Here is a 24,432-nt window from a genome sequence, read left to right on the forward strand (position 1 = left end):
CCGGAAAGTATCCTGTCACAAGTGGGGCACTTTTGTGTTTCTTCTGTGGGAGGTTCTGGGCTTGAGAGGATGAGGAAGTGGCTCTGGTTATTTGTTTCTGTACCAGGTCGGGAGGGTAGTTGCGGGATGCGAAAGCTGTTGTCAGGTTGTTGGTGTAATGGTTCAGGGATTCTGGACTGGAGCAGATTCGTTTGCCACGAAGACCTAGGCTGTAGGGAAGGGACCGTTTGATGTGGAATGGGTGGCAGCTGTCATAATGGAGGTACTGTTGCTTGTTGGTGGGTTTGATGTGGACAGACGTGTGAAGCTGGCCATTGGACAGGTGGAGGTCAACATCAAGGAAAGTGGCATGGGATTTGGAGTAGGACCAGGTGAATCTGATGGAACCAAAGGAGTTGAGGTTGGAGAGGAAATTCTGGAGTTCTTCTTCACTGTGAGTCCAGATCATGAAGATGTCATCAATAAATCTGTACCAAACTTTGGGTTGGCAGGCCTGGGTAGCCAAGAAGGCTTGGGTAAGGATTCCAGGCATTCGAGAAAGTGGTTGGTGTCTTTGATGAAGGATGGGAGACTGCATGTAATGGGTTGAAGGTGTTGATCTACGTAGGCAGAGATACGTTCTGTGGGGGCTTGGTAACCAGCTACAAGTAAATATTTATGATTACTGTGATGATGATCACTGGCCCATTGAAACCAGTCTCTGGATTATGCAATTCTGATGAGATTGTTGCCACAAAAAAAGAAGAAAATCAATTAAATCAATTGTGTAATATCCATGGACAAATTGTCATTTTTCCTAAATATTGTCATATTACAACACATCTTTACTACTTCCACAGAAACTATTCCTTTTGAGTTTCCAGAAGAAACCTATTACATACAACAATATCTGATACTGTTCAGTAATATTTTTGTTTACACACAACACTAAAATTTGATGACACTAATTATCCATATGTTTGCATTCCAGTAGTCTTTATTTGTTCGAGATAATGACAATAATAGCAAATGTAGCAAATTCCAAAAGCTGCCGAACCAGTAATTATACAAGCAACAAACAAAATACGTAATTACCTTCCTTTGGTCTCCGCCATTCAAATTCCAGAACAACATCAGTGTGTCCAACAAAAGTGTGAACTGGGGTTGATGGGTTTGATATTTTCCACAACAAAAGACTGTTTTCTCCTCTTCGTAACTGAGGAACGACAACTGTAACCATACCTTCTCCAAACGGCTAGAGAAAACAGTCCAGACTTAAAGTGACATACACATGTGGTATACATGTTAAGCATTACGTGTAGTGAAATAATTTAAATCTCTATGTTATGGCACATTAAATATGTTACAGCAAAGTCCTGGGTGACAGACAAATAAAGGAAGAAGTAAAGCTGACTATTCAGCATATTACACACACACACACACACACACACACATACATACATACAGCTACATTTTCCAGGTGCTAGGTGCTGCAGTTAGCTCTTTGGAACATCATCAGAAAATTTAGCAATAATTTAAATTTTGTTTATTTGCTTGTAAACAGCACATTGCCTTAACTACATGGTATGTGGTTCCCTTAACTATTTTCATTATTTACTGTCTGCTGCAACATACATGAAGCGAACAATTTACATTAGTTGTATTAAAAGGCTAGTATGTCATGTCTCACTAAATTTAAGCCAGTATGTAAACTGACATGTGTTCCACAACATACTAAGAAAAATCAAATGATCTAGGAGGGAGGAAGGCTGGGAAGGGGATGAGGGGGTGGCGAGGAAGGGAGGGAGGGAGGGAGGGGGGAAGGCGGGCGGGTGGGAGAGGGGGGGGGGAGAGAGAGAGAGAGAGAGAGAGAGAGAGAGAGAGAGAGAGAGAGAGAGAATTTAAGAGCCTCACTTACAACCCTGGGGCTGTGGTTATCTTAAACTTCTTTCACTTTTGTACATCAATTCTGTTGGCAGTTTCACAAATGCGAACACAATCTCCCTAGAGTATTACTGGAATTACTCATCTCAAAATACGGTAGGATTTCAGATGTGAGTAAACAGAGAATGATTTCTTGAGTGTTACTCATTCGGAATAATGAAAGAGCATCTGGGTGGTTTAGAAGGACTAGGCAATGGCAAGCTGAAAATTTTTAGACATCCTCATCACAAAAGCAGGTTATCACAGTCTGGAATCCTGGCTGGCAGTAACCAGCAAGTGTTTTGAGCAACTTGTAACAATAGCTATAATACATTCAAAGACAGGAGTAGGATAAATGCAATTGATCGTAATCTATATCCTTTAAGAAACAGTGACAATAATAAAACACTCACAAAGAGAGAAAACCATTTCTCCGCCCCTTGGTCAACACACCTCAAATGACTTTATCCCATATGTGTCATTGGCTTAAGCGCCTTTCTTTTTAAACTGTGGAAAGTCCAAGTTGGAATATCAACAATGTTATGAAGAGGACAGACTACTAATGAGCATAAAGGTGACAATTTGAGTTGCAGACAGGCATAACAAAAAGATTTTTACATCCTGGACCTTCAGCCAAAACCATCTTCAGAAAAGAAAAGAAAAAGAGAAGAAAACGCACTTACACAATAAAGCACATCTCACACATACATGACTACTCTCTCTGGCCACTGCAGTTGGAATGCAATGGTCATTTCGAATGGAAGCAGCAATCTGGAGTGGAGCAGGGAAGGGAGAGGGATAGCAGGGTATGGGTTGGGGGAAAGGAGTCAGCACTCACTGACAGAGCGTGCAGGTACTAGTTGGTGGCCAGACAAGGCTGCCTGTGTGGGATTGAGAGGTTCTGTGGGAGGAAGGGGGGCTGGAATGGAAAAGGAGAGCAGCAGAGAGGGAAAAAGATTGGTGGCATTGGAAGGGAGTGGAGCACAATGATGGTGGGGAAGGAGGTCATGGGACAGAGGGGATGGAAAGTGTTGGGTGGAGGATATGGGGACAGTAGGTTACCTTGTTTGAGGCCAGGATGATTTCAGGAGCAGAGAATGTGTCGTAAGGACAACTCTCATCGGTGCAGTTCGGAGAACCTGGTGGGGGAAGGGAGGATCCAAATGGCCGACGTTGTAAAGTAGCCACTGACATCAAGCATGCTATATTCAGCTGCATGTTGTGCCACAGAATGGTCCAGTTTTCACTTGGCCACAGTTTGGAAGTTGCCTTTCATCCTGATAGACATCTAGCTGGCAGTCATACCAGTATAAAAAGCCGTGCAATGACTGGGCAGTGCTGGCATATGACATGAGTGCTTTCACAGGTGGCCCGACCTCTGATGGAATAGGGTAACCCTGAGACAGGACTCTAACAGGAAGTTTTGGGTGAGTGAATTGAGCAGGTCTTGAACCTGGGTCTTCCACAGAGATATGATCCCTGTGGCAAGGGACTGGGTTGGGAATGGAATAGGGATGGACTAGGATGTTGTGGAGTTTGAGTGGGCAATGGAACACCAATTTAGGAGGGGTTGGAAGGATCTTTGGTACTGCATGATGAACACGGGTGCTCTTTTGAAGCTGATTCTCCCACCACCCCCTTTGTAACTCAATATAACCCCAGACTGGAACAACTGAATCACATCCTTTGTCAAGGCTTTGATTATCTATGATCATTCCCGGAAATGAAGGACTTCCTGCCCAACATCCTCCCACCCCTCCTAAACTGGTTTTCCATCACCCACCCAACTTTCACAACTTCCTACTTACTCTCTTAATTCCAACTTCCTCTCTTAATTCCAGCTTCCTCTCTTAATTCCAACCTCTTGCCACAGGGATCATAACCCCATGGAAGACCCACATGCCAGATCTGCCCAATTTACCCACCCAGAACTCCCTATTCCAGTCCTCTCACAGGGTTACTGTACTCCACTAGAGGCTGAGTCATCTGTGAAAGTTGCCTTGTCATATACTAGCTCCGCTGCAATCATTGCACAGCTTTTTATATAGGCGTAATTACCAACCAGCAGTCCACCAGTATGAATGGCCACTAAAAAAAACTGTAGTCAAGAGTAGAGTGGACCATCCTGCAGTACAACATACAGCTGAACATAGTATGCTTGATTTCAATGGCTGCTTCGCGACCTGGGCCATTTGGCTCCTCCCCTCCACCACCAGGTTCTCTGAAGTGTGTAGATAGAGTTATCCTTGTAGCACATTCTCTGCTCCCTAAATCATCCTGGCCTCAACCAAGGCCCACCATCCCATACCCTCCACCCAACAGTTCCCAGTCCCTCTGTCCTATCACCACCTCCGACTTCAGGTCGACCACCCTCATTGTGCTCCAGTCTCCGCCAATGCCACTGGTCTTTTCCCCTCTCTGCTGCTCTGTTTTTCACTTCCCTGCCACCCTTGCACCCCCACAGCCTCCCAACGCCACACAGGCAGCCTTAGCTAACCACCATCTAGCAGGCTGTGCTGCTCCTCTCCACCCACCCATAGCCTGCATCCCCTCCCACCCACCAGATTATCGCTTCCACTCAACACGACACCATCACACTCACGTTACAGTAACAAGACAGCACAGTAATGTATGCATGAGGTGTGCTTGCTTGCATGAATGTGTGTGTGATTTATTTTCTTTTCTGAACAAGGCTTTGGCCAGAAGCTCAGTGTCTAATAGTCTTTTCATCGTGCCTGTCTGCAACTCAATGTGCCATCTTTACGGTGAGTAGAAACCTGTTCTTTTCTTTCTTTTTATTATGATAAGAGCAGTGAGAGAACTGGCAATCATCAAATGAATATTTTTCTATCTCTGTCAAACAGTAATGTTGATGTGGACTCTAACCATGGAGGTGTAGATACAACTAGTGTGATGCCTCAATCAGAGCACTCAAAAGTGTATGTCTTAAGGGGACATGAATGTGAATAACTGTCAAAAAATTGATTTTTAAAATTTTTGTCTTTAAAAAAAAATTCTCTATAGTTTTCGAACAAGAAAAAGTTTACTTCCAGGAAAATGGACCACAGAAAATAGCAAAATTAGAGGAATTTAAAAGTGTCTGCATGCACCACAATGCCCTACAATGTCCCCATGGCACACAGCCAGCTAGCTCTGTTAAAAATAAAGTTTTGCTCTCATTTGTTTTGTTTTTAAGACTTTCTGGTCCCTTAAGTTGGCTAATCTGTGGAAGCTTTACAGTTGCTTATCTTTTGTTTATACAAAGACTTTAGTCATTGTTTGCTGTTGTTTGGTGCGAATATTTTGTTTACAGGGAAGTAATTGTGTGAGTGAGTTTCTTATTGTGTGCATAAGTTTCTTATTCCACTTGAAAGAAATGAGGAGAATGAAGAAGTTCAGTGTTAAACAATGCAAATTTTATTGAAACCCAATCACCAAACAGATTAACTCTGCTAATACTGAAATACAATGTGATACAACACTTGAATCGGCTTTACCTTCTTCAAGTGCTTCGTATCTAAAACTGAAACATTTGAACAGGGGGCCTGACAGTATTAATGCTGATAATATAGAGATGCCAACTATTAATTCAGGTTTTGTTATTGTTGAACACTCTGCTCTATCTGAAGTAATAAAAAATGCTTTGCAGTGTAAGGAATGTGGCAATAGTTGTGTGAAGGTAGTTGCAGAAATACGTGCTAGAAGAGGTTGTGCATCAAAATTAAGAATTGTTTGTAATTTTTGTGATTTAAGGGAATGTGGTTACACTTGTGGCATGACTAAACAGAGAGTGTATAACCAGATATTAAATTTGCTTATGCTATGAGGTGTATAGCAAAGGGCACACAAGTGCACAAAATTTCTGAGCTCTAATGGACTTACCTCCGCTTACAAGGTTTGACAGGTACAATAAAAGTATTCTACAGACTTAGAAGTAACAAATGATAGAATGAAAAAGGCTGTTCAGTAAAGTGTAGATATGAATGACAGCAATATATGAATGTCTGCAGCCCTGGATGCATCCTGGAAATGAAAAGGCCACAGTTCCCTAAACGGTGTAGCGACAGCTACCTCCTTGGCCAATGGTAAAGTCACTGATGTGGAATGTATTACCAAATACTGTCATGGCTGTACTAGTGGAACTAAAAATCATAAATGTTCGATTAATTTTATGGTTATAATGGAGGGATGGAATCTGAAAGTGTTGTGAAGATATTTCACAGGTCAGTGGAGAAATATAGTGTGATGTATGCCTCTTACCTAGGAGACGGAGACTCAAAAGCATACCAAAAAAGTTTGTGAATCCAAACCTTATGCTGACACAAAAATTGAAAAAATGGAATGTGTTGGACATGTCCAGAAAAGGATAGGTACAAGATTGACAAACTTGAAGAGGAATTTGAAGGGAAAGAAATTAGCTGGTGGTCAGCTTACAGACGAAGAAATAGGTAGGTTGCAGTATTATTATGGACAAGCCGTAAGACAAAATAAATATGACCTTGAGGGAATGAAAAAGGCAGTGTGGGCTACCTTCTTCCATGAATCCTCCACAGATGACAACCCATGTCATGCACTCTGCCCACCTGGCAATGATTTATGGTGTGGCTACCAGAGGGCTGTTACTCAAGGTGAGACCTACAACCATAAACATTCTTTGCCATTTGCTATAATGGAAGTTATAAAACCTCTGTATGGGAATCTTAGTGGCTTGACACTTAGAGAAATGTTTACATGGTAGGACTCAAAATACAAATGAAAGTTTCAACAATTTTATAGGGGAACAGCTACCAAAAACTGTTCTAATAGGACTAAATACTTTGAAAATAGGTGTGCTAGATGCTGTTCTCTGTCTCAATGACAGTGCAGTGTCAAGGCTTAATGTTATGGAACTGATGGGAATGCCTGGTGGACTAAATATGCATAGAGCTCTAATAGCCACTGACCGAAGGAGACTTTTTGAGGCAGAAAAATCAGTGTTGGACGCCACCAAAGAAGCAAGAATATGAAGAAGTGTGAAAAAGAGAAGGGACAAAGAACAACACAGGAAACAAGGTGAATATGGATCTGGGATGCATTAATAGAAAAAGAAGGTTTTTTCTTTAACTTGAATTTCCTGAAAATTAAATTCTTTCATATTCAGGTATGCTTTGCCTAAAAACTATTAGAGACAGGGAGCTGAAATTTTGTATATTGTCTTAAAACATGCTCAACTGAAAAGTAGACTACTCTTGTGACTTAACTTCAAAAATAAAATGCTTTTTCGAAGAAAAACCCTGAATTCATTTCGAACAGTTTTGATAATCATACTTAAAATTGTTTTGTACCATAATTCATGATAGTACCATCTTTTCAGTAGTCTGCTTTAAAAATAACAATGTAAAGAACTGAAAGGAAAAAAAATACACTTTCTACCTATGATGTACACAAATAATTAGCATGGTTTATTTCACTTGCAACAAAAACAAACTATTAAAAAAAAGTGGTTCATACATAAAAATGTTTCCAAAAGATATCTTAAAAGATGGTAAGTATTATATGGGCTTACAAATCTTATTCTTTGAGTTACACTGTTTAGAAAGCTGACAATTTTTTCAAGGGTTCTACTGGTAGTCATGGACCACTCCCCTGAAGCAGGTATTGTGAGTTAAACTGGTCGTCAGCCACACTGCAAAATACAGGTAGTATCTTACATTTCGCAAAGCTTTCAATGTGTGCCAACAACTGCAAGTTACTAAGACCTAACAGAATTATAGTATCTTTGACATTGTGTGGATTTTTTTCCTTAAGTATGTAGGAATTAGGCTTCCTTTTATGGTTTCTATCTCACTCATTAATTATGATGTGCATTTGCTGAAATATGATGGATTTGTTTGTTTCAACCTTTGTGTAGATTTCGGTGGACATCAATAACTTATTCTGTTGGACTGACCTCTAAAAATCTACATAAAATGATGGACTAAACAGATAATCAAATCAAAAGTGCCATTTTAAAAAAAAGTCGTTCTGGTATTTGCCATTTTAAAAGAAGCCTTTCTGATATTTGCCATTTTAAAAGAAGCCATTCTCATGTTTGCCATTTTAAAAGAAATTATTCTGGTATTTTCCATTTTAAAAGAAGCCATTCTGGTATTTGCCTTATGTAATTCAGAGAAACCATACTGACTTAACCGGCGGTGAGGGACCTTGCAGATCATTCCCTGTGCATTCTAGTTGTCGCAAGTCTTCCTGTAGTCCATCCTCCCATCTTGCTCTTGACTGGTCTGCCCCACAGGTGCTTTTCGTCTAACATTCCTATCAACACTACTTGTGGAATAGCATCAACTGTCATTCTTGCAACATGTCCAGCCCATTTTATTCACCTAACCTTTGCTTTTTGTAGAACATCAGGCTGATTCATCACACCATTTTCCTCCATTCTTTTTCTTCCTTCATTGGCCCAAAATTCTTTACCATGATCTTTTTCTCAAACACAATCAGTTTTTCTCTATCACTCTTGATGGTATTCAATGTTATTATGCCAGATAACAGCATTGGGGCAATTGTTGTATTGTATACTGTTATTTTAACTTTTATTGAGATTACCCTTGATTTCATGATAGGATGTAGGCACTTATACAATGTGAAAGCATTAACAATTTGTTGGTTTGCTTTTAGCTGGACATTACTTCTCTGGCTGAATTATGATCCCAAGTATTTAAAGTTCCCAACTATCTCAAACTTCATCTCTTCAATTTGTAAATCCCCAGTCATATTGTAGTTCATCCTTCTGCTTGGTTCCATCCCTTCTATCTTTTCTGAGTTGATTCTCAAGCCCACATTACTTGCACTACTGTTCAGGTCCTTCGCAGTTTTTATCATTTCTTTTTCTGACTCTAATACAGCTGTCATTTCATCTCCATGTGCTAGCACTTGCAGATCAAAAGGGAAATCATATACTGAGGTGATAAAAGTCATGTGATACCTCCTAATACCGTGTCGGACCTCCTTTTGCCTGGCATAGTGCAGCAATTCGATGTGGTATGGACTCAACAAGTCCACTGTAGAAATACTGAACCATGCTGCCTCCGTAGTCATCCATAACTGCGAAAGTGTTGCCGGCGCAGACTTTGTGTAGCAACTGACCTCTCGATTATGTCCCATAAATGTTTCATGGGATTCATGTCAGGCACATGCATTGTCCACAATGTTCTTCAAACCAAATGCAAACAATTGTTGCCTGAAGACACGATACAGTGACGTCGTCGTCGTGGTCTTCAGTCCTGAGACTGGTTTGATGCAGCTCTCCATGCTACTCTATCCTGTGCAAGCTTCTTCATCTCCCAGTACCTACTGCAACCTACATCCTTCTGAATCTGCTTAGTGTATTGATCTCTTGGTCTCCCTCTACAATTTTTACCCTCCACGCTGCCCTCCAATGCTAAATTTGTGATCCCTTGATGCCTCAAAACATGTCCTACCAACCGATCCCTTCTTCTAGTCAAGTTGTGCCACAAACTTCTCTTCTCCCCAATCCTATTCAATACCTCCTCATTAGTTACGTGATCTACCCACCTTATCTTCAGCATTCTTCTGTAGCACCACATTTCGAAAACTTCTATTCTTTTCTTGTCCAAACTGGTTATCGTCCATGTTTCACTTCCATACATGGCTACACTCCATACAAATACTTTCAGAAACGACTTCCTCACACTTAAATCTATACCCGATGTTAACAAATTTCTCTTCTTCAGAAACGATTTCCTTGCCATTGCCAGTCTACATTTTATATCCTCTCTACTTCGACCATCATCAGTTATTTTACTCCCTAAATAGCAAAACTCCTTTACTACTTTAAGTGTCTCATTTCCTAATCAAATCCCGTCAGCATCACCCGATTTAATTTGACTACATTCCATTATCCTCGTTTTGCTTTTGTTGATTTTCATCTTATATCCTCCTTTCAAGACACTGTCCATTCCGTTCAACTGCTCTTCCAAGTCCTTTGCTGTCTCTGACAGAAATACAATGTCATCGGCGAACCTCAATGTTTTTACTTCTTCTCCATGAATTTTAATACCTACTCCGAATTTTTCTTTTGTTTCCTTTACTGCTTGCTCAATATACAGATTGAATAACATCGGGGAGAGGCTACAACCCTGTCTCACTCCTTTCCCAACCACTGCTTCCCTTTCATGCCCCTCGACTCTTATAACTGCCATCTGGTTTCTGTACAAATTGTACATAGCCTTTCGCTCCCTGTATTTTACCCCTGCCACCTTCAGAATTTGAAAGAGAGTATTCCAGTTAACGTTGTCAAAAGCTTTCTCTAAGTCTACAAATGCTAGAAACGTAGGTTTGCCTTTTCTTAATCTTTCTTCTAAGATAAGTTGTAAGGTTAGTATTGCCTCACGTGTTCCAACATTTCTATGGAATCCAAACTGATCTTCCCCGAGGTCCGCTTCTACCAGTTTTTCCATTCGTCTGTAAAGAGTTCGCGTTAGTGTTTTGCAGCTGTGACTTATTAAACTGATAGTTCGGTAATTTTCACATCTGTCAACACCTGCTTTCTTTGGGATTGGAATTATTATATTCTTCTTGAAGTCTGTGGGTATTTCGCCTGTCTCATACATCTTGCTCACCAGATGGTAGAGTTTTGTCATGATACAGTGTCATCCATAAAAAATGCATCATTTTTTGAGAACGTGAAGTTCAAGAATGGCTGCAAATTTTCTCCAAGTACTCGAATATTATCATTTCCAGTCAATGAGTGATTCAAATCAAATGGTTCAAATGGCTCTGAGCACTATGGGACTCAACTGCTGTGGTCATCAGTCCCCTAGAACTTAGAACTAATTAAACCTAACTAACCTAAGGACATCACACACATCCATGCCCGAGGCAGGATTCGAACCTGCGACCGTAGCAGCAGCGCGGCTCCGGACTGGAGCGCCTAGAACTGCACGACCACCGCGGCCGGCAATGAGTGATTCAATTGGACCACAGAACCCAGCTCATTCCATGTAAACACAGCGGACGCAATTATGCAGCCATCATGAGTTTTCACAGTGCCTCGTTTACAACTTGGGTCCTTGTCTTTGTGGGGTCTGTACCGCACTTGGACCCTACCGTCAGTTCTTACCAACTGAAATCGAGACTCATCTGATCAGGCCAGTTTTCCAGTTGTCTAGGGTCCAACCAATTTTGTCACAAGTCCAAGAGAAGCATTGCAAGCACTGTTGTGCTGTTAGCAAAGGCACTCATGTCAGTTGTCTGCTGCCATAGTCCATTAATGCCCAGTTTCACCATACTGCCCTTAACGGATACATTCATCATACATACCACATTGATTTCTGCAGTTATTTCATGCAGTGTTGTTTGTCTGTTAGCACTGACAACTCTACACAAAACGTCACTGCTCTTGGTAATGGCAGTCTTGGCATACTTCTGACACTGTGGATCTTGGAATATTGAATTTCCTAATGACTTCCAAAACAGACTGTCCTGTGCATCTAGCTTCAACTTTCATTCCATGTCCAAAGTCTGTAAATTTCTATCATGTGGCAATAACCACATCGGAAACCTTTTCACAGGAATCACCTGAGTTCAATGCACTGTCCTTTTATACCTCGTGTACACAATACTACTGTCATCTGTATAAGTACATATTGCTATCCCATGACTTTTGTCACCTCAGTGTAGAAAATATAAATCTCTGTGACCCAGTAGGAACTTGCATTATCATCCTGCAAAATGTCAATCTAGGGTCTAAACCAATGCACCGTGATAACTAGTATCAGACCAAAAAATCAGCTAATATAGCTGACACTGCTCTGGCTCTGGCACAATCATAAAAACTAGTAAATTAGGTAAATTAAATTTGTAAGTATAAACTTACCGTGTACCGAGCTCGCCATACAGGTGAAGAGGTTGTCAAGATATTTTCAGCTCTTCTAGGATTTGTAATATCAAAAAACTTCACAGTGCAGTCCTGACTAGATGTGGCAAGTTGATTTTCATGATTGGGGCTCCAATCCAAACCATGTATCTACAAAAACAATGGCTATTAGATAAACAGATTAGAATAGACTGAAAAATTTAACCAAATGCTTCAATTATGAGAAAAGAAACCTTTGATAAATGAGCAGCAATGTACTGTACAGGTGCTGTTCCTTTTCTTTGGTCCCATAACTTGACATCTCCATCATGTGCAGTTGCAAGGAGATATCTGGACAGACGATTCCATCTCACTTGTGACGCCCCCGCTGAAACATATTATTACACAATTAAACTACTATCTTCACATAACTTACAATAGACAGTTAGTACCATCACATGAGCTACACAACCAACAATGTCAGAGGGAGGGATGGAGGGAAGGATGGTCATCGTGATGGTCATGGTGGTGGTGGTGGTGGTGTGTGTGTGTGTGTGTGTGTGTGTGTGTGTGTGTGTGTGTTTTATAATTGCATCCAACGTAAAATCTGAAATACATTAAAAATGGCTAGCAGGGAATTAATGTAGAAGTAGCTGTAGAATACACAACGTTTTAAAAGTGTGTGCAAATGTGCAAACCAAAGTAAGGAAGAATGGGGAGGAGGAGTATAGATTTCAACCAAATTTGGCACACAAACAGCAAATTTCACAAGTACCAGCTCCTATAAGAACAGAGATACGGGCAAAAATTTGTCTGGAGACAGACATATTGTGGGAGTAGTATCGGCCTGCTTCATCAGTGTGTTTTATGTTTTGTAGTTGGGCAAGGCTGAGATGGACATAGGAGGGGATGGTTAGAGAGAGGGAGCAGGAGGGTGTGGATGGGGAGAGGGGGCAGGAGGAGATGGAATGAGAGTTAGGGGAAAGGGGGGAAGGACAGAGAGCAGTGGGATAGGATATGGGCAAAGAGATGTGGGTCGAAGGATATGGGAGGAGAAGATGGAGAGGGAAGAGGAGCAGATGGATGGAGATTGGAGGACGAGATGGACTGGAAAGTGGAGTAAACAGGCAGAGATGGGAGGAGGAGATGGAGATGGACATGGACATGGACATGGACATGGAGATGGACATGGACATGGGGATGGAGATGGAGGGGGAGGGGGCCATGGAGGGAGAGAGGAAAAGGGAGGGGGAGGAGTTGGATGGGGTGAAGGACAGAGAAGGTGGGTAGGAGATGGGCAGAGAGAGGGGGAGGAGGAGACTGAGAGACAGATAGAATGGGCAGGAGGAGATGGATAAACAGATGATGAGGACAATGATGATATTCGTTTTGCGGGACAGTCAACTACGTGGTTATTTCCACCTGTGCAAATGCCCAATATTTTCACTGTTCAGTCTCACCACTTTCCCGAATGATGTTTAAATGATGAGGACAACATAAACACCCAGACCCAGGATGGAGAAAATCCCCGACCCAGCTGGGAATCGAACCCAGGAACCCCTGATCAAGAGACAGCAACGATAGCCACTAGATCACGAACTGCGCACGTGGACAAATAGAGGTGAGAGGACAAGGTGGACGGAGATGGGGGGGAGGAAGAGGTGGTCTCTCTCACTGTGTTGAGATTAGCAGCATATTTTCATTCAATAATGTCTTATGGCATAATCTTCTGGAGCATTGCAGATACGGTCAGAAATGTATTTATTCTAGAAAGGAATGCAGTAACATTATGTACGAACATCCTGCACAAAACTTCTCAGGGCCTCGGAATTCTTACTTACATGGCAAAACATAATGGTATTTGTTGTTAATACTGAGAGTGAACCGAGGATGAACTGAGCAAACAAAAACCACAACAATACATGTAAAAATAATGTCTATAGAGAGCATGAGTTACTACCGAGATAGTGAAGGGAGATGAAAATTTAACAGTTGTGGGGGATGGAATTCGATAGTAGGAAAAGGGAGAGAAGGAAAAGCAGTAGGTGAATACTGAGTGGGGGTAAGGAATGAAAGGGGAAGCCGCTTGATAGAATTTTGCTCAGGGCATAACTTAATCATAGCTAACACTTGGTTCAAGAATCACAAAAGAAGGTTGTATACATGGAAGAATCCTGGAGATACTAGAAGGTATCAGATAGATTATATAATGGTAAGACAGAGATTTAGGAACCAAGTTTTAAAATGTAAGACATTTCCAGGGGCTGATGTGGACTCTGACCACAATCTAGTGGTTATGAACTGTAGATTAAAACTGAAGAAACTGCAAAAAGGTGTGTATTTAAGGAGATGGGACCTGGATAAACTGACTAAATCAGAGGTTGTACAGAGTTTCAGAGAGAGCATAAGGGAACAATTGACAGCAATGGGGGAAAGAAATACAGTAGAAGAAGAATGGGTAGCTCTGAGGGATGAAGTAGCGAAGGCAGCAAAGGATCAAGTAGGTAAAAAGACGAGGGCTAGTAGAAATCCTTGGGTAACAGAAGAGATATTGAATTTAGTTGATGAAAGGAGAAAATATAAAAATGCAGTGAATGAAGCAGGCAAAAAGGAATACAAACGTCTCCAAAATGAGATCGACAGGAAGTGCAAAATGGCTAAGCAGGGATGGCTAGAGGACAAATGTAAGGATGTAGAGGCTTATCTCACTAGGGGTAGTAGTAGTAGAGGGTTTTTTGGGTGCACGGTAGCAAGGTCTTCAGCGACCGCTCAGTAACATAGTGAGACGGGTGTCAAGAAAATACTCAGAACAGTAAGATAAAACAGAACATAAAACACATTGTAACAAGCTTTGAAAAAGATGTGCCTACCCACGCCAAAGCGTGGGACAAAGCATGGCGTCAGCAGTAAAACATGGACAACACAGGAAGAAAGTGGTAGAGGGAGCTAAAACAATGTAGCAGATGGAAGTGGCTGGCTGACCGCATGGAAAAAAGGGAGGGGTCAGCCACTCTGCAATACACTAAAACCTCCAGCCTAAAAGTTGAGGTCAGAGTCCAGACACATCACAAAACTTTACAACCCTTTACAACCCTGCTCTCTGCAGGTCTCCTTGGCAGCCCAATCGGCCTGTTCATTACCCCATATTCCTACTTGACCAGGCACCCAGCAGAAGGATACCTCCTTACCCCACAAGTACAGTTGGTCATATATCAGCTGGGCCATCTCCTCAGTTGGGTACAGATTCTGCAGTGATTGTAAGGCACTAAGAGAATCGGAGCAGAGAAGAAATCGATCGCCCCGAACACGATTCATCTGCTCCAGTGGCTTCAGGATTGCGAGGAGCTCCGCTGCGAAAACGGTATATTCATCAGGGAGGCAAATCCGGGTGACATGATCAGGGAACACCACAGAACAGCCTAGGAAATTCTCCTGTTTGGAGCCATCAGTGTAAATGATGATGAAACTGTGATGCACATCTAAAATGTTAAAAAACAGAGATTGAAATCTAAAATCTGGTGTGCTATCTTTCTTAAAATTAGTCAAATCTAAAATAAGTTTGGGTCTCCGGAGGAGCCAAGGTGGAAATCCGCTCCAACCACGGTGTAAAACACGAAAACCAGCCATAGACATCGCAGTGAGGCAATCCTGTGCGCGAATCCCATAGGGCTGTGTCGCACATTGCCGGTTATGAAATAACGGTGCCAGAGGAGGCTGAGCAATGGTACAGTATGCAGGTGTGTATGGTGTGGACAAAGTTTTATATGCTTGGCACACTGTAAGTAGCCGTCGCCGCATATGAAGTGGTGGTTCACCAGCCTCTGCACAGGGCTTAGTATGGGGCTAGTTCGGAATGCTCTAGTGGCCAACCGAAGCCCTTCATGGTGCACAACGTCCAACATCTTTAAATAAGAAGACCTCGCAGACCCATACACCGTGCACCCATAATCGAGCCGAGATCGCACAAATGCTCTGTAAAACTGGAGCAGACAAGTCCTGTCAGCTCCCCACGTACTGTGGCTAAGACATTTTAAAATACTTAAAGCCTGAAGTGACCGTCGTTTCAGGTCTTTAAGATGAGGTAACCACATAAGCTTCGAGTCAAAAATGAGCCCCAGAAATCTCACCGTGTCTTTAAAAGTAAGAATAGTGTCCCTCATCCTCAACTCAGGAAAGGTTAAAATCGAATGAGAACGGTGAAAAAGAACACATACGGACTTCTTGGTGGAAAACTTAAAACCACTCTTCTGTGCCCAGTCATCCAAATGTCTAATAGTAAGTTGCAACTGATGCATTGTCGTTGCAAGGCTTGAAGAAGAGCAAAACAAAGAGAAACCATTCACAAACAAGGAACACTGGACAGGACTTTTCACTATGGATGTAATGCTATTAATAGCGATGGTAAAGAGAGTCACACTTAAAACACTACCCTGAGGGACACCGTTCTCCTGCTCAAAGCGATCAGACAGGACGTCACCAATTCAGTATCTAAAATATCGTGGCGAGAGGAAAGACTGAATAAAAAGAGGAAGAGAACCAGGAAAACCCCATTCATGAATCTGCTCCAGCATGAGACGCCTCCAACTGGTATTGTAGGCCTTCTCAATGTTGAAAAATACACCTAGAAGGTGATGATGGCATAGGAAAGCTGGTTGTGCAGCCGCCTCCAGGAGGGCAAGGTTATCGAAGGTGGAAAGATACCTCCTGAACCCACACTGAAAGCGACTAAGGAGTTGCCAGGATTCTAACATCCAGACAAGGCGGCGGTTCACCATCTGCTCCAAGGTCTTTCCCATCCAACTAGTGAGCGCAACACTATGGTAGCTACTTGGGCTTGTGCGGTCTTTCCCAGGTTTTAAAAAAGGAATTAAAATTGCATCGAGCCACGAGTCAGGAAAGTGACCTGGCGCCCAAATGGCATTAAAAAGTGCAAGAAGGATTTCTTCATTGTGCATTGTGAGGTGCCACAGCATACTGTAATGGGGGATGTGTCACGAGCTGCAGACAATGCAGAATCCAGCTCCCATATAGAAAATGGGCAGTTGTTAACTTCATGACAGGTGGACTGGAAGTCCAGACTACACCTCTCAGCAACCGCTCTATGGCGCTGGAAACCTGGATCCTGACTGGTTGTTGCAGTAACTGTGGCAAAATACGCTACCACAATCTGGGCAATGTCTCATGGATCCATGTGGAGAGTGCCGTTATTCATTACAGAAGTCATGGGGCACCTCCCTCCTCTGCCAGAAATTCTCCTGATGGTCTCCCACACAATGGAACTTTTGGTGGAACGATTAATGGTGTTCAGGAACTTTTGCCACGACCTCTTCTTGCTCTCACAAATAATGCGGCGACATCTTGCCCTTGCCACCCGAAAGGCCGCAAGATTCTCAGCAGTCGGCCGACACTGGAACCAACGCAGAGCCACAAGCCTGGTCCCAATTGCAGAGAGGCATTCGGCACTCCACCAAGGGACAGGTTGCCTCTTCTGGTGGCCTGTGGACTGTGGAATGGATGCTGCAGCGCCATGGTGGACCGTTTTGGTAATATGATCCACCCACGCCTCAGCATTCGCACAGTGTTCGAACTGGGCCAACTGGCTATAAAGTGTCCAGTCGGCTCCACTGAGCACCGATCTTGGTGGTCTCCTTTCGGGGCCACGCCATCTGACAGGTGAATTCAGATTGGGAAATGATCACTGCCGAGCAAGTCAGCAACCAATTCCCAGTGAGCACTGGCGGCAAGAACTGGAGAGCAAAGCGAGAGATCAATGGCAGAGAATGACCCAGTCACTGTGCAGAAATGAGTTCTCTGTCCTCCATCGAGCAAGTAGGCACAGGATGACAGCAGAAGCATCTCAATTGCTCTACCCCTGGGACAGGGGACAGAGCCCCAGAGCACATTGTGGGCATTAAAATCACCACAAATAATGAATGGCTGGGGGAACTGTGTAAGAAGATCAGTGAGAGCCACTTCATCAAGTGCATCATGTGGGGGCAAGTAAAGCAAACATACAGTCAATGGGTGACGCACATGCACGGACACAGTGACAGCTTGTAAAGTCGTCGTAAGCAAGAGAGGCGAGGAGTGGTAGTCCATCCTGACGAAAATACCTATGCCTCCTCTAGCTCTCCCTCCACGCAGATCGTCCTTTTTGTGGAGCATATAGCCTCATAGCTCAGAGAAGTATGATGGATGGAAATAAGTCTCTTGGAGACACAGACACAGTGGTCTACCCTGAGAGAGTAGACGAAGTTCCTTCACATGCATCCTGAACCCTTGCAAGTTCCACTGAAGTAGGGGAGCCATCTATGATGGGGGTAGCACCTTTATCCTGTCTCTCCGATGGGGCAGGGAGACTGCAGCAGGTGGAGGGGCAGGCGTGGGGCGAGATGATTGCCCCACACATACGTCGTATTCCATCAACTCTGGGGAAGAGTCAGATGAAGCCTCACATAAAACAACATCTGCATGGTCAGACGATTTACCACGGGATTTGACCCGCTGGTGCTGCTGTACAGAAGCCTTCTGCAGTTTGGTGGGCTTTGGGGGAGCTGATGTGGGAATGGTAATGGCCGTACTGGGCTTCAGAACAGCCTCAGCTGTTGGAGGCGCCAGGGGCTGGCCCAATTTCGCCACTGTACCTTTGTCTGCCATTCGAGTAAGGGCTACAGGCTCTGAAACGCTAGCTGCATTGCAAGTGCATTGACATCTGCAGGTGTTAATGCCAACACTCATCACCTCTGTCTGTGTTGAGGCATCGGCTTTTGCAGTAGGCTTATGAACCATGGATGCAAAAGATGTAGCAAATGTGGGAGGTTGCGTCGACTTGTAGATCTTTTTGGCCTTACCATAGGGGATACGCTTGGTTGTTTTTATGTCCTGGACTTTGCGTTCCTCTAAAAATATTTGGCAGTCCCTACTCCAAACAGGGTGGTTTCCAGAGCAATTGATACATTTGGCTGGAGACGAGCAACCAACTCCTTCATGAGCAGCCTTACCACAGTTGCCACAAGTCGCTTCGCGTTTACATCCTAAGGTGGTATGGCCAAAATGCTGGCATTTAAAACAGCGCATTGGGGTCGAGAAATAAGGCCTCACACTAAGGTGAAGGAAGCCAGCTTTAATATGTTCAGGAAGTTTCGTGCTACTGAAGGTCAGAATAAAGGAGTCGGATTTGACAAGATTGCCATCGACCCTCTTCATGATATGCTGGACATCAACGATACCTTCCAGAGACCACTCACATTGCAGTTCTTCCTTGGGAATGTCAACTAGGTCCCAGCATGTCACAACACCTTTGCTGTAATTCAAGGTGCTGTGCAGTTCAGTGTCTATGGCATACTCTCCAAGGCATTTAGCAGATTCGTGGTTAGTTGCTTGCTGGGAAGTGGAAGTTTCCACTAGCAAGGTCCCATTACGTAAGCGCTTCACCAATTTTAAGGAGCCACAGATTCCCTCCAAACCCTTTTGTATAAAGAAGGGCGAAACCTTATCGAAACTACCCTCCTTCCGTTTCACAATAAGAAACACATTCTGATTACCAGAACGCATTCTGTTAACCTAAGACTGGACTTGTCAAAGAATTGCCGGAGTCAGTGGGACTGACTGCACAAGCCCTCTTAAGAGACTGTGTGTTAGAACCTTCCCGCGGCCCACCCTTTCCACTGGGAGGAAGAAAAGAGGATGTCTAAGGATCCATCTCGGTCCCACACACAGCTAGGGAACTAGAAGTCCACCTAGACAGAGCCCCGGATGCCTAGGTAGGCCTTATACAACTGAGGTGCGTCAGGTTCCCCAGAGGTTGCCCGGTAACGACTGTTCCATCTCAACAGCCATGCATCTCATCAGCGCACAGCACACCTTGAGATTGAGGGGTTGTTTATAGAGGTTTATTCCATCCTCGCGATCCGGGCGGTCAAGCCAAGATCCCCATTCCCTGAGACACACAACGTTCCACTGCCAGGCCACACGGTGGTCACTGAAGTATGCCCAGAGCTTACAGTGACAGGGGACCAGTGGCGCTTACCAGTCCCCAGCTCAGGAACACCGGGGTCGCCAAGCCCGTACCTGGCACCTGAATGCCGAGCCCCTGGGGGCTATGTCACTAGGGGTTTGATAGATACTACCTACAAGAAAATGAAAGAGAACTTTGGAGAAAAGAGAACCACCTGCATGAATATCAAGAGCTGAGATGGAAAACACAACCTAAGCAAAGAAGGGAAAACAGAAAGGTGGAAGAAGTATATAGAGGGTCTATACATGGGCATTGTACTTGAGGGAAATGGAAGAGGAAGTAGATGAAGATGAAATGGGAGACATGATACTGCGTGAAGAATTTGACAGAGCACTGAAAAACCTAAGTTGGAACAAGCCCCCGCGAGTAGGCAATATTCCATTAGAACTACTGGTGAGCAAGATGTATGAGACAGGCGAAATACCCTCAGATTTCAAGAAGAATATAATGATTCCAAAGTGGGTACTGACAGGTGTGAAAATTACCGAACTATTAGCTTAACAAGTCACAGCCACAAAATACTAACATGAATTCTTTACAGACAAATGGCAAAACCAGTAGAAGCCGACCTTGGGGAAGGTCAGTTTGGATTCCTCAGAAATGTTGGAACACACAAGGCAATACTGACCCTACGACTTGTATTAGAAGATAGATTAAGTAAGGAAAAACCTACATTTACAACATTTGTAGACTTAGATAAAGCTTTTGACAATGTTCACTGGAATACTCTCTTTCAAATTCTGAAGGTGACGGATATCAAATACAGAGAGCAAAAGCCTATTTACAATTTGTACAGAAACAAGATGGCAGTTCTAAGAGTTGAGGGGCATGAAAGGGAAGCAGTGATTGGGAAGGGAGTGGGACAGGGTTGTAGCCTATCCCCAATGTTATTCAATCTGTATATTGAGCAAGCAGTAAAGGAAACAAAAGAAAAATTTGGAGTAAGAATTAAAATCCATGGAGGAGAAATAAAAACTTTGAGGTTTGCTGATGACATTGAAATTCTGTAAGAGACAGCAAAGGACTTGGAAGAGCAGTTGATTGGAACGGACAGTGCTTTGAAAGGAGGATATAAGATGAACATCAACAGCAGCAAAATGAGGATAATGGTATGTAGTCTAATTAAATCAGGTGATGCGGAGGGAATTAAGATTAGGAAATGAGACACTTAAAGTAATAGACGAGTTGTGCTCTTTGGGGAGCAAAATAACTGATGATGGTCAAAGTAGAGAGGATGCAAAATGTAGAATGGCAACGGCAGGGAAAGTGTTTCCGAAGAAGAAAAAATTGCTAACATCAAGTATAGGTTTAAGTGTCAGGAAGTCTTTTCTAAAAGTATTTGTATGAAGTGAAGCCATGTTTGGATGATAAACATGGACGCTAAATAGTTTAGACACGAAGAGAGCAGAAGCTTTCGAAATGTGATGCTGAAGATTAGATGGATAGATCACATAACTAATGTAGAGGTATTAAATAGAATTGGGTAGAAGAGGAGCTTATGGCACAACTTGACTAGAAGAAGGGATCGGTTGGTAGTACATGTTCTGAGACATCGAGGGATCACCAATTTAGTATAGGAGGGCAGCGTGGGGGATAAAAATCGTAGAGGGAGACCAAGAGATGAATACACTAAGCAGATCCAATAGAATGTAGGGTGCAGTATTTACTTGGAGATGAAGAAGCTTGCACAGGATAGAGTAGCATGGAGAGCTTCATCAATCCAGTCTATGGACTGAAGACCACAACAACAACAACAACAACTGAATGTCAGAGTGTGGTGGTACAACTCACATTTACTAGGTAACAGCTGATATCAATGTTGTGTAGCACTTCTATAAACTCAACCGTTACTTCATCACAGTTAACTAATCGACAACTTAAAAGATAAGTGAAGGTGCACCATAATTGGGAAAACTGGACTGTTCATTTGGTATTGCTCAAATTTATAAAATTTTAAGCTATACTGTACCAAAATTAATATAAAATAAAATGTATCATATTTTTCTCATTTGTTTCATCAAATATTTGTGTACAAAATTGAAATTAGGATATAATAACACAATATAACAAAAGTCAGGTGGTGTATTTAGAATTTTTCCAGAGAACCTAGTACATGAAAATCAAGGCTATGCATACTAAGTAGACTATCAGATTTTTCCTCTGTCTAGCTTTGTTAATTCTTCAGAACAAGTAATGTCTAGATCATTTTTAATTTGATTTTGTATTTTGACTACCACTGTACTCTTTTGTGTTGCTCTTTCATGTAGAGGAGGGGTCTGTGATAGGTATTTTCTGCTCATTTTCTTTAACTGTAAAATGTATCATATTAGCATTAGCCAACTATGACTCTCTTCTGTTTGCAAGGAATAATATGACAGTCACAAGAAATACTTACCCACAGCTGATAAAGATAGGGCAGGTCGCCTCTGATCTCTCACATCCCATATGTGAATGAAGGTATCAATGGAACAGCTGGCCAATAAATTGGGATCAAAACGGTGCCAGTTGAGATCACTAATTACTCTTGTGTGAGCACGGAGTGAATGAGTCTGAACAAGATCACCATTACTCCATGACAATATTTCAACTCTCTGGTTGCTCTGTGAATACAAGAATAAAACGGTAATTCTACACATACCAAAAATCCAAAAACCACAAATATATACAAACACACACACACACACGCACACACCCACACACACACACCAAGTGGCGGCAGGGGAACACACACAAAAGGATTTAACTTTTACAAGCTGCTGGCCAGAGTGGCCTAGCGATTCTAGGCGCAACAGTCTGGAACCGCGAGACCACTAAGGTCGCAGGTTCGAATCCTGCCTTGGGCATGGATGCATGTGATTCCTTAGGGTAGTTAGGTTTAAGTAGTTCTAAGTTCTAGGGCACTGATGACCTCAGAAGTTAAGTCCAATAGTGCTCAGAGCCATTTGAACCATTTTTTTTTACAAGCTATCGGAGCCCGTGGCTCCTCCTCCTGGCAGAAGAGTTGAAGGGGAATGGAGAGGGGTGAAGGAAAAGGGCTGGAGAGGTTTTAGTGAAAGGGGAACAGTTTAGAAAAGTCACCCAGAGCTCCAGGTTAGTGGAGACTTACTGGATGAGTAGAACAACAATAATATGAAAAAGATAGACTGCCACTAACCACAAAGAGGAGGCAATGAGTGACAGACAGGCACACTGAAAAACAACTGCTATTATTTAGCAATCAGATTAAGTTCTTCATCAGACAAAGGAAACTCAGACAAAATAAAAGACGCACACACACACACACACACACACACACACACACACACATTTCAGCTCACATGGACATGGCCACTTTTGTCACTGGGCAACAATACCCAATTGAGACTACGTCTGAGGTGAGAAGCTATCTATGCAGGGCTGGGTGGGGGGGAGGAGGAGGGTTTGGGGGTAGGGAAGAGGTGTGTGGGGGAGGGGTGAGGGGTGAGGCAGGGGTGGGCAAAGAAGCTATTGCTGCCTGTGGGAGAGCATATGGATGTGATAGGAACAGGATAGTGGGCAGCTAGTTGCAGCATCAAAAGGAAGTGCTGGGGAGAGGAGGACAAGAAATGAGGGAAATAAAGAAGGGGAAAAGACAATGAATGTGCACTGGCAGGACTGAAGACATGAGTAGGGCTAGAGTGGGAAAGCAGGGAAGTGGACTGGTAGGTGGCGAACAGAGACTAGTGAAGGCTGGGGTCAAGGGGGATTACAGAAACGAAGGATATATTGCAGAGATGGTTCCCACCTGGGCAATACAGCAAATCTGGTACTCATAGGAAGAATCCAGAAGGTATGAGCTGTGACATGCTCATTTAAGTTGAGAACTTAGTGCTGAGAGGCATGCTCAGCAAATGCGAGGTCCAGATGTCTCTTGACTACAGTACGGTGGGTCATTCATATGGACAGACAGCTTGTTAGTAGTCATTCTCATGTAGAATGCAGCATTGTGGTCGCAGCTAAGCCGGTAGATCATGAGGCTGCTTTTACAAGTGGCCCTGCCTTTGACCAGATAGGTGATGCCCATGAGAGGACTGGGGGGGGGGGGGGGGGGGGGGGGGGCAACAGGTCTTACATTGAGGTCAGGGTAAGTGTTGGAGAGAAGGCTCATGAATAGGATGGCATCATGTGGTCACTCATTGCTGTACCATAGATTTGTTTGTAGGTGTTGCCTTCAAATAAGACATAATTGTGGATGATGATACAACTGGTCATGGTGTACAGGAAACAGGTTCTAAGTTCAGAGTCAGTCGGACTTGGGAAACATATTGTTCATTAGAAGCAAGGAAAGGGCACTGGGGACATTATTGGGGTGGGAGCTGGCATTGACAACGATGAGCAGCGTGCAGGGTGGTAAAGGAAATGGAAATGTAGAGAGTCAGTACAGGAAATGATTAGTCCTCTTCATGTAAGAGGGTAGGTTGCGTAAAGTATACTGAAGGTGTTGGTCAACAAGGGCAGAGATTCTCTCTGAGGGGGCACAGTAACCAGCCACAATGAGATATCCTTGGTGGTTGGGTTTATGTGTGTTAGGAAGCATGTAGATATAGAAGATGAGAGTGTGAGAAATGGCGGGGCTGAGGAGAGAGAGATACTCAGGGGAGTTGATCTGGAATGGACCTAGGTATTTGAGGAGGGATTGGAG

General features: G+C 43.2%; 1 protein-coding gene across 4 annotated transcripts in view; it reads right to left on the minus strand.

Annotated features, from left to right (window-relative positions):
* The window catches only part of LOC124615487 (GATOR complex protein WDR59), a 272,429-nt gene that overhangs the window by 180,625 nt on the left and 67,372 nt on the right, over nt 1-24,432 (minus strand). For all 4 annotated transcript variants that reach the window (XM_047143428.1, XM_047143427.1, XM_047143424.1 and 1 more), the window contains exons 4-7: nt 22,168-22,372; nt 12,010-12,143; nt 11,777-11,926; nt 1,075-1,234 (exon numbers count right to left, since the gene is read on the minus strand). In XM_047143428.1, coding sequence (XP_046999384.1) covers nt 1,075-1,234; nt 11,777-11,926; nt 12,010-12,143; nt 22,168-22,372 — 649 coding nt within the window. The remainder of the gene's footprint in view (nt 1-1,074; nt 1,235-11,776; nt 11,927-12,009; nt 12,144-22,167; nt 22,373-24,432) is intronic.

Source organism: Schistocerca americana, chromosome 5 (assembly GCF_021461395.2).
Source record: "Schistocerca americana isolate TAMUIC-IGC-003095 chromosome 5, iqSchAmer2.1, whole genome shotgun sequence".
Classification (NCBI taxonomy): Eukaryota; Metazoa; Arthropoda; class Insecta; order Orthoptera; family Acrididae; genus Schistocerca; species Schistocerca americana.